General features: G+C 43.3%; 1 protein-coding gene across 7 annotated transcripts in view; it reads left to right on the top strand.

Annotated features, from left to right (window-relative positions):
* Nucleotides 1–1410: 1410 nt before the first annotated feature.
* The window catches only part of FBXW4 (F-box and WD repeat domain containing 4), an 84341-nt gene continuing 71614 nt past the window's right edge, over nt 1411–14137 (top strand). Inside the window, exon 1 of one of the 7 annotated variants that reach the window (XM_032281376.1) lies at nt 1411–1514. Coding sequence is in view for 6 of the 7 variants with exons in the window: in XM_032281369.1 (XP_032137260.1) it covers nt 1649–2364 (716 nt within the window). In the remaining variant the exon portion in view is untranslated. Of the gene's footprint in view, nt 1515–1624; nt 2365–4234; nt 11642–14137 lie in introns of those variants that run through there. The other 6 variants (XM_032281369.1, XM_032281371.1, XM_032281373.1 and 3 more) reach the window with 6 other exon arrangements.

Raw genomic sequence — 14137 nt, 5'->3', positions numbered from 1 at the left:
CTACCTTAATAGTCTTCTAACTGTACGATACCTGTAAGTAAGTAAATTTCTTTATAACGATCTCTGAAAGATGGCCTAAATTCTTTGGCTGTATTGAAATCTATCAAATATTGCTTTTAATAAACCACTGCCTTGAGTTTGGAAATCGTTTTCTACACAAAGTCTTTGTTGCATTTGTGGGGGAAGGGATGGCATTTTTTGTAACAGGATTTGACCTGTAACTATTATTAAGAATTTTCTTAGAGGAGTTCAAAGCATTTTACAGGGATCATCTCATTTATCCCTCGAAAGTAAGGCAGAGGCATTATCTCCACTACAGATTGAGAACACTAAAAGGCCAAGATAGGTGGGGCTTTTGTTGTTGTTTTGCTAAGATCAAAAAGTAATTCTAGGGCAAAGCCAGATTCCGGTCTGACCTTGTTACATGATGCTTCTCACATCACCATAATACAATGTAGTTGCTTCCCTAAGTCTCTCTTTGGCTATGCTAGGTGTTGAATAATTTTCAGGGTCTATTTTTATTCTTCCCTGCTCCCTGAAAATGGGTGTTAAGATGTAGGTAAGTACAAAAGAAAACTCCCCAATCCTTCCTATCTGGATTTGGAGTACAGGATAAACAGACAGAAACATGCATCTTCCTCCCCTCCAAGTTTTACTGCCTAGCCCAGTGCTAACAGAAAAATAACCTGAGACGCAAATGCAAGTCATATGTATAATTTAAAATTTTCCAGTAGTTACATTAAAATATATTGTATTTAGCCCAATACAGCATATCCAAAATATTAATGCTTCAACACGTAACCAATATAAAATTGTTAAAGATATTTTGCATTCTTTTTCTTGTATGGCTTCAAAATCTGGTGTGTATTTCTCACTTACAGCTCATTTCAATTTGTATTAGCCACATTTCAAATGCTCAGCAGCCACATGTGATGAGGGGACACTGCTGGACCCTTCAGATTAGTGCCATGTGAATTAAATGGGTGGTATGGAGAACGGATGCTGAGTCCTTGGAGAGTCAACTTGCACTTGGGTGGTGACTGATAAGAAGCCCTAGCTTTGCCATTTCCTGATACATGACGGTTTTTGAAGTTATGGGCTCAGGATCTAGAAGACTGCAAATCCCCAAATATGTCTAATCCCCAAGCTCACTCATGCCAGGACTATGCTTCCCGGCCTGTGTGAGAACCTAAGCTATGGAACCTGCCATCTTCTAGGGCTCCAGTGTCGTTGGACCCACATAGGTGGCCCGTGGAAAGGGGACATCACTCGAGGAAGAGGAGGGCTCCTAGATGGGGAAGGCCACCCAATTAGGGGCTTCTTGAGGGCAGGTGCTCCAGGTGGCCGCTTCCTGAGGGCAGGCCGTCCTCTGGTGGCCTTAGGCAGGGCCTCGAAAGGGGCACACGTGTTTGCAACACCAACTCCGGTGCTTCCACCAAGCGCTCCAGGGGATGCGGGTATAGTGTCAGCACCCCAGCCCCAGCCCGCTCCCTGAAGTGGATCCAAGGCCGCAGGTGTGAGGGGCGGGTCCAGGGCTCGGCCCGCGCCGCCCCATGTGACCCGGTCCGACATGGTGTCGCCTCCTCCCGGGGCAGCGGCGGTGGCGGCTCGGGTTGGGCTCCGCGTCGGGCCGGCCCCGCGGCCGCTCATGGGCAGCCAGGGCCGCTCGGGGCCCCCCGCGAACGGCGGGCCCGGTGAGGTCGAGGGCGGAGAGGCCAGGAAGCTGCAGGAAGGGAGGGTCACGAGGGGGAAGCGAAGGAAAGGGAAGGGGAAGGGAAAAGCGAGCGCAGGGCAAGGCGGAAGAGGAAGCGGGGCGGAAGGGAAGCCCGGGCCGCAGACGGTGAAGGAGGCAGCGGGGCCCGGGGCTGAGGCGGGAGCGAGGGCAGGCCCGAGGGAGGAAGCAGAGGGAGGCGGAAGCGTGGAGGACGGGGCGAGAGGCATCAAGGGAGATAAGGGGAGCGCAGGAACCGGGAAGGAGGCACAAGGAAAAGAGTATGGGAAGAAGGAGGAATGGAGGGTCAGGGCTAGGCGGCGGGAGGGCGCCAGGCCGGGAAGAGCACAGGGACGAGGGGGCCAGGCTTGGGCCGACATCGCGGGGACGGGGGCGGCCATGGCGGCGGCTGCCGGGGAGGAGGAGGAGGAAGCTGCTCGGGAGTCGGCCGCTCGCCCGGCCGCGGGCCCTGCGCTCTGGCGCCTGCCGGAGGAGCTGCTGCTGCTCATCTGCTCCTACCTGGACATGCGGGCCCTCGGCCGCCTGGCCCAGGTGTGCCGCTGGCTGCGGCGCTTCACCAGCTGCGACCTGCTCTGGCGCCGGATAGCTCGGGCCTCGCTCAACTCCGGCTTCACGCGGCTCGGCACCGACCTGTAAGCGTCCGCTCGCCCGCCTGCTCCCTGCCCCGGGCCGGCCCCGCATCCTGGGAAAGGGCGGGGCGCCGCGGCCTGGTGGGCCCAGGGACGTGTCGCACCCCGAGTTCCGAGGCCTGCACCTGGCCTCCGCCGACACCCTTTCCCGAGCACTCTCAGAGACCCCACTGCCCCTCCTCCCCAAGGCCTCCATCTGAGGCAGCTTTCCGAGAGCATCCCTCAGTGGGCACCCTCCCCGATGGGCCGTCCTCACAACTAGTCATCTTAGGCACTCTCTACAGCTTTCCATTGTGTCTTTTTGCAGAGGTTTAACTGCCCCGGCTCCTTAGCCTCAGAGGAGCCAGGTTGGTCTATGTGGTTTCTTCGTGCTTTGGACCGCTCCTCCAGTCCAGGTCTGGGACCCAGGTTCCTTAAGTGGTGTATCATCATATTTTTGTGGCCTTTGATTTTTCATCCTCCCTACCCTCTTCTAAAGGTTAAGCTTCAGGTATCGGACCCTAATGGAAGGCCCTCCGTCCGAGTGTTCAGCCATAGTTTATGACTCCACACGAAAAAGGGGGCCTGCTGAGGCAGGAGGCTGAAGTTGGTCTAGGCTGTGTGCAAGACATGGTATTGCAGTTTGGCCTGTTTTGGTAGGGTCTGAGACCTGTGAATGAAAAGCTTTCTTCAGCCACTTAAGCTGTTAAATAGGAGGGAAAAAACCTGTAGGGAATTGAGGGAGTGAGAGCTTTCAGATTGCCCCTATTCCACCCATTTTTTTTTTTTTTGAAAAAAGGTAGTTCTTTCTAGCACATTATGACAACATTAGAGAAAGTTTTTAAAAACATAAAAAGCTATAATACCATCACCTCTAGACAATTATTTTCATTTAAAAACTTTTCAGGTGTACACATAGTTGCTATCTTACTGATCCTAACAGAATAGATGCATAGTAAATGTTTGTGGGCTGTCCCATGAGATTGAACATCCCTCTACTATTAAGCTTACATGTTGTGTTCAGCTTTTTACTATTATTGATAATGAAGTAACGCATTTTTGAGTAACAGCTTTACTGAAATATAAGCTACATGTCATACCATACATATTTAAAAAAATTAGTTCCTTAGGATAAAGTCTCAAGGTGGCATTATAGCAGAGGTTATGATTTGCAGAGGTACTGTACCAAGTTAGAGGGGGACCAGTACAGAGTGAAAAAATTTTATGTGAGAATTTAGAAAATCTTTGCTACTTTAGTGGGCATTTAAGGTATCAAAGTTGTGTTATTTTGCATCTCTTTTACCACTGGCCAGGATAAATATTTTCCCAGGTGTTTGTTTTACCTGCGAGACTGTCTGTTCCCACTCTTTGCCCATTTATTACTGGGGTCTTTGTGTTTTTCTTATAAATTTGGAATCTTTGTGGGTCTTAGATGTTAGAATCTGGTCTGCCATCTTTGATCCAGTTTTCCCAGTCAATTGATTTTACTTTACTGTTTTACACTTTATTAGGCTCTGCCAGTCTTTTGTGATTTTTTTCCTGTTTTTCCCCCATAGCTGACAAATTTATAATTCCTCCACAGACCTGATAAATCTGTTTTCCACTGGTTTTTTTATAATTTTATTTATTTATTTTTGAGACAGAGTTTCACTCCTGTCTGGGCATAGGCTGGAGTGCAATGGCATGATTTCGGCTCACCACAACCTCTGCCTTACAGGTTCAAGCAATTCTCCTGCCTCAGCCTCCGGCATAACTGGGAGTATAGGCATGCACCACCACGCCCAGCTAATTTGGTATTTTTAGTTGAGATGGGGCTTCTCCGTGTTGGTCAGACTGATCTTGAACTCCTGACCTCAGGTGGTCCTCCCGTCTCAGCCTCCCAAAGTGCTGGAATTACAGGTGTGAGCCACCATGCCCGGCCTAATTTGGTTTTTTAATATTAACACTTGCATCAATATCACTTTTGGTGCAATAGGTGAATTCAACTTACTATTTTTGTTAGGTAGCCTCAATGACTACCTAGTTCTCATTACAACTTTGTTAAGTAATTCTCTTTTCCTTTGTTTTGGAGAGCTTATTTTGCTATATAATGTTTATATATACGTATATACACATATAAATATGTGTTTATATTGGATCTATATCTGAACTTCATTTTGTGTCACTGATACATTTTTCCATTTCCATACTATTTTAAATATTGTTACTTTTTGGTAGAGTCTAGTATCTGTCAGGGTAAGATTATCCTGTTGGATTTATGTGTGTGTGTCACCTCTACACTTCTGTTCAACTCTCCATCAAAAAAAAAATTCTGTGCTTTTCCAGGAACTTCTGTGGTTTTCATGATAAAGTTCTCACATATATGTTGTTGCACTTACTCCTATGTATTTCTAAATATGTTATGCATTTCGTTTTTATTGCAAATGTACTCTCTTTGGCATGTTTTCTGGCTGGGTATTATTGAATGTAGAAAACGAGTATAAGTAAATTTTGGATTTGTGGTTTTAAATTTTATTCTAGGATGATTTTGTTCATGGTAATGATTCTTTGGGACTTCTTGGGCATGCAGTCTTGTCACCTGCAGAAATAGTTTGTTATTCTCTTTCAAAGAATATTAGCAGCTGACCTATAAGAGAAGTTGTCTAAAATGACTGGAACTCAAGCCAGCCAAGGCAAAGTTTGGCTTGCTTTCTCTTCATATAGAGATTGAGTGAATAAATGAAAGAAGTTGTGTTTATTTTCAAATGCTCTAAAAGAGAGATATTGGGAATGCGTCTACATTCTGTAGCAGTAATAACAAAAAAATGAAAATGAATTTATGAATTTATGGTGTAAAATGCTTTGAGATTGCCATATGATATTGCTTTATTATTTGACCGTGGTAACATGTGTGTTTTGATTTCTCGCCCGTGTCCTAGGGTAAGGTGTCCTGGCCTTCTAGGGAAGTTGTTTTACCATAGCCCTTGATAAAGAGCAGGGTCACTGCTCGGGTTTTCTGGGTTGAGGGAAGAAGTTATGTGTGTTACAGCAGGTGGAGAGAATGTTTACCAGTGTGGTCTGTTCCTGGACAGCTGCGGAGACTTAATAAGCCACTGAGAGAGGTGGTTGTCATCCCTGGAGGGAGAAGGCATGTACCCCACTTCACTTAGGGAGTCAGCAAACCTGATTCCAAAGTACAGCAAAAGTATGACTGGATGGTGGCAGAGCTGTTGTTCATGCTTTGGGCTAATTAACTGCAGACTAGATAAGTGAGATGAGTTTTTATCAGCATTACACAAAACTTGATTTTATCAGAAGCCACATAACCTCACTGGGCCTAGGTTTTATTATCTATAAAGAATGGGAATAAACTTGCCTGGTAAAATTAGGCTTAAATGTAGAATGCTGGCTAGGACAGCATTCAGCACATAGTAAGCACTCAATAAATTGTAAAATGGGACTTTTTAATTGCTTGGCTTCTCGTCTAGTTTGTATATAGCATAAGTGGGGCTGGTTTGACTCAGAGGTGCTGCCTAAAGACAAAGGGGAAAACACGCGCGCACATACACACACCCTGCTTGGTTTCTTTCACCTGTCCTGAATGTTTTTGGAAACATGACAGCAGAACCTGTGGACTTAGGGCCTGTACTCTGGGCTGAAGAGCCTCTTGATTCTCAGAAACACAAACTGCTAAGGTTTACTGACCTTCCGGCCCAGGGCACGTCTTATTCAGTTTGGCTGTTCCTAACTGATCATAGCTTTGTTGAGTAAGATGAACTGCTTTGGTTCCTTGTGATTTGCTAATGGTGTTATACTTGTGCTTGAAGGCATTCTGGACACTTTAAAACCACAAACAAATAATTTGCTTCCCATTAGGCCTCTTGCCTGAACAGTGAACACTTGCAAGTATCCTAAGCTTTTATTTTATTTTTTGAGGGACACAAAGATAGTTGAGTCAGTCATCTGATTTACAATCAGTTTTGTTTGGAGATTTTGTGAAGCCTAGGGGAGTAGAAATATCCTGAATATAACAATAAAATTCAAAGAAATGTTTCATACGGCAATCTTTCAAATTTTCCCTAAAGAGTTAGAGGACAAACTAACCTATTTCAGTTTACAAGAACAAAACAGTGGAATTCAGCTCTCAGTTGATAACGTAGGTTGAATGCAAGAAGTACACAGTATGATGGGGGGAGAACAGGAGTGCTCTCTGCAAATTCTGTTACTGAAAATTAACAAACGCAAATAATAGAAAAAATATTTCTATGCAATGTAAAGCTATTTTTAAAAGATACTATTGCCAGTCTTATGTTAAAGAAAGCTTACTTAATCCTCTTCCTCCTGAATTAAGTGCTACATATTCTCAAACAGGAATTTTATTTGAAATAGCCTTTGAGCAGTTCCTGGGTGCTCTCTTGCATTTGCCTATGATAGATTTGCCTGGAATTAACAATAGGTGTTTAGGGAGTGAGGCTCCTGAGGTGTTTGTCCTGGCATGTATATTCATTCCTGTGGAGGGGTCCTATAGCCTTGGAGCTCTTTGAGGCTGGGGGCCTGGGGTATCTATTTCAGTGATGATTAACGTCCAGAGTGGTGAGATAGACACAGATAAGCAGAGTGTGTTTATTTGTTTTAAAATGATTGTGCTTAAGAGCATTTTCTTGGCCCAGAAAGCATATAGTTTGCTAGCTCTGAATGGAGATGGTATTGCTAACTGGTTACCTTTAAGGCCTAAACTGTGATCTTCAGAAAACAATTAACAACTCAAAGTAGCTTAGGTTTTCTCCAGTTTTCTGCCTTACCCAGGGAGGAGAGTCACCTATTTGTTCTCTAGTTCACTGAATGGTTTCGTATATGGATGTATTTATTGTCTTTAGCATTTGGAAAGGTCTTATTTTTAATGGTTTCTATGAGTTAATAAAATACAGTTTAGTTTACAGGTTCAAAATAAAATAGTACACCTGTGGAAGCAGGGCATGCTCTAGTGCAATCACTACCTCCAAATGCGAACTGGAAGAATGGAAGAGGCCTCCTCTAAGACCATGAGAATATAGAAGCTGTTTATGCCCTTTCCAGGGCCTGAATTTTCTAGCTTTCAAGGCAGAAACATGGAGAAACCCAGTGTCTTCACAGTCTGTGAGATGAGCAATCTGTAGTATGAATTCATACTGGAATGAGAGCTCTGAAAATACTTCAGTACTCTATACTTTTCAGTTTTTTGCACCTGGAACCTTCATCTAAGGTGAAGATTGTGCTTGAGCTGCTGAAATCCCCAACTGACAGTGAGGTCACTGAGGAAGTATACAGGTTTTTTAAAAAATTATTTTTGAATGTGTGACTTAGAAAAGAATTGTTTGTGACAACTTAACCTTAGCTCTGGGTTGACCCTGGCACTGGATTAATTTTTGGTCCTGACATGTAATCATGGAACAGGGAGAAATTTAGACAGATTCTTCTTGAGACCAGGCTCCAAAAATATTTGAAAATTAAGATGAGTTCAACTGTTTAAAAAAAAGGAGAAAATTGGGTTTTGAATTTTCAGTGAAAATTGGCAGACTTCCCACTTTGATCTGCAGAAGCTGACTTTTGCTAAGCTTCAGAATTTACCTCAGGTGTGTCAGCTGAGTCACGGTTAAGAATCCAGAGATTTGGTTTACTCTTGAGGAGAGTCCTTCCTAGTCAGCAGTCTTGCTCAGATGGAACTCCAATTGTAATCAGTTGAATCAAGATGGTTATGGTAATTAAGAATATATTTATATACCTTGAATCATGTAAATACGTGAGCTTTCTCTAAAACTGAGTATGAGACTATGTGGAGAAAGAATTTACCTCTTGTTAGCGGTTTGGTTGCCTTGTCTCAATTTTGAGTCAGTTCTTCATTTTATCCAAACTGTCCACATTGCTCTCCCTGGAAGTCTGGGCCACCCAATGGGCCCCTGTGCCTGCTGCCCCTCTTTAGCCCACAATTAATTGCCAGCACATTCTTTCTTCTTCCTCTTCTTTTTTGGTATTTGACATGAGCTCAAATTGCTGAGAAAGGTGACAACTGTGAAATGAAGACAGGGCTTGGAGACACCTTAAAAAATACATGCAAAGGCCACTAAATGACAAGAGCAGACTGCCAGCCTCTTTCAAAACATCACCACGTCTGTTGACTTTCCATTCCTTGTCCACAGCACAAAATTGGAGGTCAAAGAATCATAGGAGTTAGAGATGGAAAAGACATTTGGGGTCAGCCAGTTCATCCCTCCGCCTTCTCCTGCCCCGATTCCAAATCATTCCTTGCATTATATTTTCTCCCCCAGCTCTTGTACAGTTTTCACGGTCTTCACTCAACCCTGGCTGTCACCTTTGGGGAATGATGCTGGAGGTTCTCTCCAGTTTCTCCTCGGCAGAGAGAGACATTGCCTGTGCCCCCAGTTGACATTCGTGAACTTCTTTGTTGGTGGTCTCAGCTGAGAGGCTGAAGGATAACTGGAAGTGTCTCTGTTGCCTGGTGATGGGGCTTTTTTAGACAGAATTGAAGAGCATTTAGTGTATGATGATATTGGGCAAGGGATATTGGGCAAAGGGCTGGAGTGTAGGGTAGCCATTGATGAATTTGTTTCTTGACATTTGTTGTGCGAGTCTCTTGACCTGGAGGAGGATTCGTATTTGTATGAAGTGTGTGGTATTGGGACAGGTGGGCAGAGATAGGAAATTATAGTGAATAGGAGTTTGATAGGAACCCTAACTTGGAGATTGGTAGATTAAACAAATAAGAAATACTGGTCTTGTGAGGTAGTAGAGGATTATTTTTAATAGCTACATGTTAGGGGAGAAATAGAGCGGTGGTTACTGTACAGAAGCTTCAGTTTAGAGTCATATTGAGGAGAATAGATGGGCTGGAAGCAAGTATTTTGAATTAGGGTACGCTGCTGTTTTTGTGATCTCCCCTTTTAGAAAGTAGAGAAAGGGAAGTCTTATGCTTACTGGCTGTGTGGGTTGGAAGGCGGAATGGTCATTTTTAGAGGCAGCTTTGGAGGGATACCCCCAGCTCCCCCGTCTTGTTCCAGCAGCTGTTGGGAGCAGTCCGAAGGGGGTATTATGTTTCTTCTGGTAACTCTGCCAAGAATGAGAGGAAATCCACAATCTGTGGGTTTTGTAGGGGGGGTGAGGATGGGGTGGCAGGTGATGGGACAGGGAAATTAAATTGTTTTATAGTAAATATGTTGAGATATTTTTCCTGGAAAGCTGTTTCACTAAAAGGAATGATATTTCCCCTGCTCACTAACCCTGTAATGAGTTCCTTCTCTTTAAAGAAAGGAAAATGGTCTTTGAGTACTTCTTTTTCTTTTTTCCCTGTAGTTCCAACTTTGACCTCCCATGTTTCTTTGAGTTTTTCTTTAGAAAATCTACCTTGAAAAGTTGAATCAAGGTTCAGATATGGGTGGTACGTGTGTTTGTCCCCTCTAGAAGTGAGTTGCTAAGGGTGAACTTCATCCCTTATTTTGGATGCAGTTTGACTTTATCATAATGGCCTAGAAGCTGGAGATGTGGCAACTTTCTGGGTGACGTCTGGTTCATATTCTTCCTATCCCTTCATTCAGGCTGGAAGAGCACTAGGGATTTTGAAGTCTGGTCACTTGGGTTGAGAACCTGTTTTGATGATTAATATAGAACACAGTTTCATGATTAAAAACAATAAAAACTCTGGGAAGCAGAGCAGTGTAATTATTTCTCACATTTCAGATGAGGAGTCTAGGGAAAAGTCATTTTGAGGGTATGAGAACAAAGTCTACCTCTTAGTCTGCTAGTGCCTAATTCATGTCTCAGAGGAAGGCCTGTTCACTTATCCCTGCCCCCTCCCCCCAAATTGGCATCTTTCTTGCCATTGTTCGTTTTTAAAAAGTACTAAATCAGTCTTTCCAAAAGTTGTATTGTGGGACTCTTGAAAAACTAATTTTATAATCAAATGAGTGGGGGAAATGCTATGCACCACACTCCCTCTCCTGGGGATCACAATGCCCATTGGAGATTAAAGGCACTGGCAAGTCCTGCGATATAGGGACCTGTTTAATTTTGTTTCAGCCAGCATTGTGCAAATTGTTTTGACCATAACATTCTTTTTTTCACTGTTAAATATCTCTTTAACATCTTACAGAACACACATACTGGTCAAGTGCGTGCAAATACAGAACCTAACCAATGCCAGGAGGAAAAGGATTGAACAGTCACTAAGTTCTGAATCTTAAGCTCATTCATATAAAGGACCAGGGTTATGCTTAGTGCTTCTGAAACTATCTAGACACCTTTGGCATGTGGCTGCCGTGTTAAGATACTTTATCTGCTCAGATTTTTTTCCTTGAGCCTCTCTAGAATAAGAATTTGGAGGCTTTGGTTGACTTCTTGAAGATGTGGTATGTTACACATTTTGAGAAGGGCCTTTGGAGCTAAGGTATTGTTCCAAGTGTGACTTGCCAAAGGGAGAACCATGTTTTGGAAACTCTTGCTTGAGCAGTTCCAAAGCAATATCTATCAAAATACCTATTATGCTAGGACCATGGTTCTCACCTTTTATGTTAAAGACATAGTTTTGTATGATGTTAGAATTTTTGATAGAGGATTAAAAGTGAATGTCATTTTTTAAAAAAAAAGCAAGTTTCAGAAAATTGAAAACTTGTTCATGATTATTTACACTATGTACTTGTTCACCCTCTGGTGTGTTAATATTTGAACAGAATTGTTTGTAGCCCTGACCTTGTTCTCTTATATCCTTCGAGGTAAAGTTCATATATGTTCCTCTGAACATGCAATTTTCATTTTATTTTCAGCAAATTGTATCATGGGCAACATTTTTGCTTAGTGTCTGATGGAAATCCCTGTAAAAGTGTGGATCGTCAGTTGAACAAAAATAAATTCTATACATTGTTTAAAATTTAATGGTGCACTTATTCAGGGTTCCTGCTATTCTACTTGTCTGCACAGTGATTGTTGAGAGCCACTTTTAGAAGCATAAAGTGGTTTAAGACTTGATCCTGTGGAATTTATGACTAAATTAGACAATAAGATGTATAGCTGTGAAAAGCTAGCAATGCCTAGATGTATGGTAGGTTCCACCTAACAGTTCAGATGACATGGAGAGGAATGTTTGGAAGAGTCACGGAAGTAGAGGCGCTACCAAGATTTTAAAGAATGGATGAATTTGACTAGTCCCCAGAAGCTTTAGTCAGGGGCAGAGATAGGCTGGTGCTGGCAATGTAAGTGAAAATGTCAATATATGAGTGAACATGGAAGAGATTGGCTTGGAGGCAGTCCAGTTGCGTAGTGTGAAGAATGAAAAGTGAGTTGAATGGGTAAAGTGGGTGGACAATTGGGAATCTTTCAAGGGAGGTGTGGGTCAGTTCAGTCAGCTCCATGCCCTCTTTGTGCATGGTCTTGTCCTCATGCTGGCATGTTTCCTACAGTCTTCTTTCACTCTGAATTTTGGGGCTATTCTTTGTTCCCTGGCTAAAAGGATAAGTAATTTAACATGATATAAAGATTTTTCATTAATTTTTTTTGAACTTTAATTATAAACCTCTGCTACTGAGGCTATTGGAAGATTCAGGCTAATGCAAGCATAAATGAGAAGTTAGAAGGTTCTTATCTGGGGAGGGACAGCGCGGTTGGGGGGAGCGGGGAGGTTGAGGAGGGCTGACACTGGGAGAAATACCTGATGTAGGTGCTGGGGGTAGGGGGATGAAGACAGCAAACTACCATGACATGTGTGTACCTATGCAACAATCCTGCAAGATCAACACATGTACCCCAGAACTTAAAGTACAATTAAAAAAAAAAGAAGGTTCTTGTCTTTAGCTACTTAAATACTTTACACTAAAGCCAAGTTCTTAGCATTGGTAGAAGAACTGGTGAGTACAGGAGGCAATCTGGAGGAAAATCTGGAGAGGAAGAGGATAGGAGAAATCTAGAGATGGTGTTAATTTAAAATTCCAAGCCCCAAGGCTGGGCGTAGTGGCTCACGCTTGTAATCCCAGCATTTTGGGGCCTGTAATCCCAGCACTTTGGGAGGCTGGAGCGAGTAGATCGTTTGAGGTCAGGAGTTCAAGACCAGCCTGGCCAACATGGTGAAACCCTGTCTCTGCTAAAAATACAAAAATTAGCTGGGCGGTGATGGCGTGTGCCTGTAATCTCAGCTACTTGGGTGGCTGAGACAAGAGAATTGCCTGAGCCTGGGAGGCGGAGGTTGCACTGAGCCTAGATTATGCCACTGCACTCTAGTCTGGGTGACAAGAGTGAGACCCTGTCTCAAAAAAATTAATTAAAATGAAATAAAATTCCAAGTCCCAAGCATTTTGTGTAACTCTGTTCTCCCCTCCTTGGCCCATGCCCCTTGACATGGCCTTGTTCTACATTGTGGACACTTTCCTGAGTTTCCATCCACATCAGCAGGATGTTATAGAAATAATGCCATCCATGCAGTTGGTCAGCATTAGTGGCTTCCAGGGGAATCAAGCGGCGAGATAGGACAGAGAGGAAAATTGATCTGTGTTCCAGGAGTTTTCTGATCTCAGAGATTGTGTAGGTTTAAGACTTCTTCCATATACTTACACTTCCCCTTCCTTCCCTCCAGCCATTTTTCTTCAGAGTAGGTTTATTTATTTGCTTTTTGTTTTGGGGTGTGAGCAAGGAGAGGGGAAATGAAAGGTCATTCTAGATAACTGCCTAGATTAATTTCTGTCCCTCTGGACTCACTTGCCAAGATTTTAAGGGGCCAGATAGCTTACTGTGGGTGCATGTTGTGTTGTTTTTGTTTAAAATAGGTCATGTGCCCAGGAATGCAAACTCTAATGGACAGCTGAGAGGTAGGGGGCCTGGTGGAAAAATGAGCCTAAGGCAAGAGAAGGAGGGCTGGGAAAATGGCTGTTCAGCCAGGCCCAAGGGCCAGGTCCTCTGTCCAGGTCCTCCATGTGTTAACCAGGCATTAATTTTTTTGAGAGGAGCACCCTCACTTTACATTAGTAACCAAGTGGAGAAATGTCTGGCCAGAGGCTGCTTCAAGGGTGGGAGCAAGGGTCCCTGGTGAATTCCAAGGGGCATCTGCTCCTGTCTTCTCAGGTACTTTTCTTCTGCCGCCTTGTTCTACTGACCCCCTTTGACTGGACAGTGACATATTCCCACAGGGAGGGAGGGATACTTGTTTTCAGGGGAAGGAGATATTTTTAAAATTCCTTTAGATTTTTCAGGAGCAGAAGCCAATGAAAGTGTAGCTATGATTTGGCCAACAGATAGGGAAACTAACCATTCAAGATGGTTAGACAAAAGAGTTGAAAAAGCTGAGCTGTTAAGTTGTTTTTAACCAAGAAGAGCTTTTTCAAGTCAAAGCCAAAGAGAATTTTTTTTTCAAAGTCTAAATTTGAAGGACTACAGCCAAGTATTTTGATTATGATGTTCATCTTGGGAGAGGATGCTTGCACCTGCTGTTTGGTAGCAGCTTCTAAAGTTCAACTTTGAAAGCTTCTTGGTGCTATGATCAAGCCCTCAGGGGAGTGTTTTGACCCTTAGTAGTGTCACATGGCAGTTAAGTGACCAGGGAGATGAGAGAAGTGCTGTCCTTATTTTAATTCAGGAAATATGTCCATTCTTTTGCTTTTCTTTTCTCCCTGCTATGATCTAGAATATTCCCTTTTTAGTTTCATCACCACTTATTAATTTTAGACTAAATTCGAGAGAAGTGATATAACTGTAAGCAGTCTTTGCCTTTATATCTGGGAGGGATTTGCAGATAAGAGTAGACAGGGAAGTCTTTTTTTTTTTTTTCCTCCCCATTTAGAGTTCA

This window comes from Sapajus apella, unplaced genomic scaffold (genome assembly GCF_009761245.1).
Source record: "Sapajus apella isolate SASKATOON/1434 unplaced genomic scaffold, GSC_monkey_1.0 scaffold13, whole genome shotgun sequence".
Taxonomy (NCBI): Eukaryota; Metazoa; Chordata; class Mammalia; order Primates; family Cebidae; genus Sapajus; species Sapajus apella.
The sequence above is the reverse complement of the archived record's forward strand: the minus strand, read 5'-3'. Positions and strand labels throughout refer to the sequence as shown.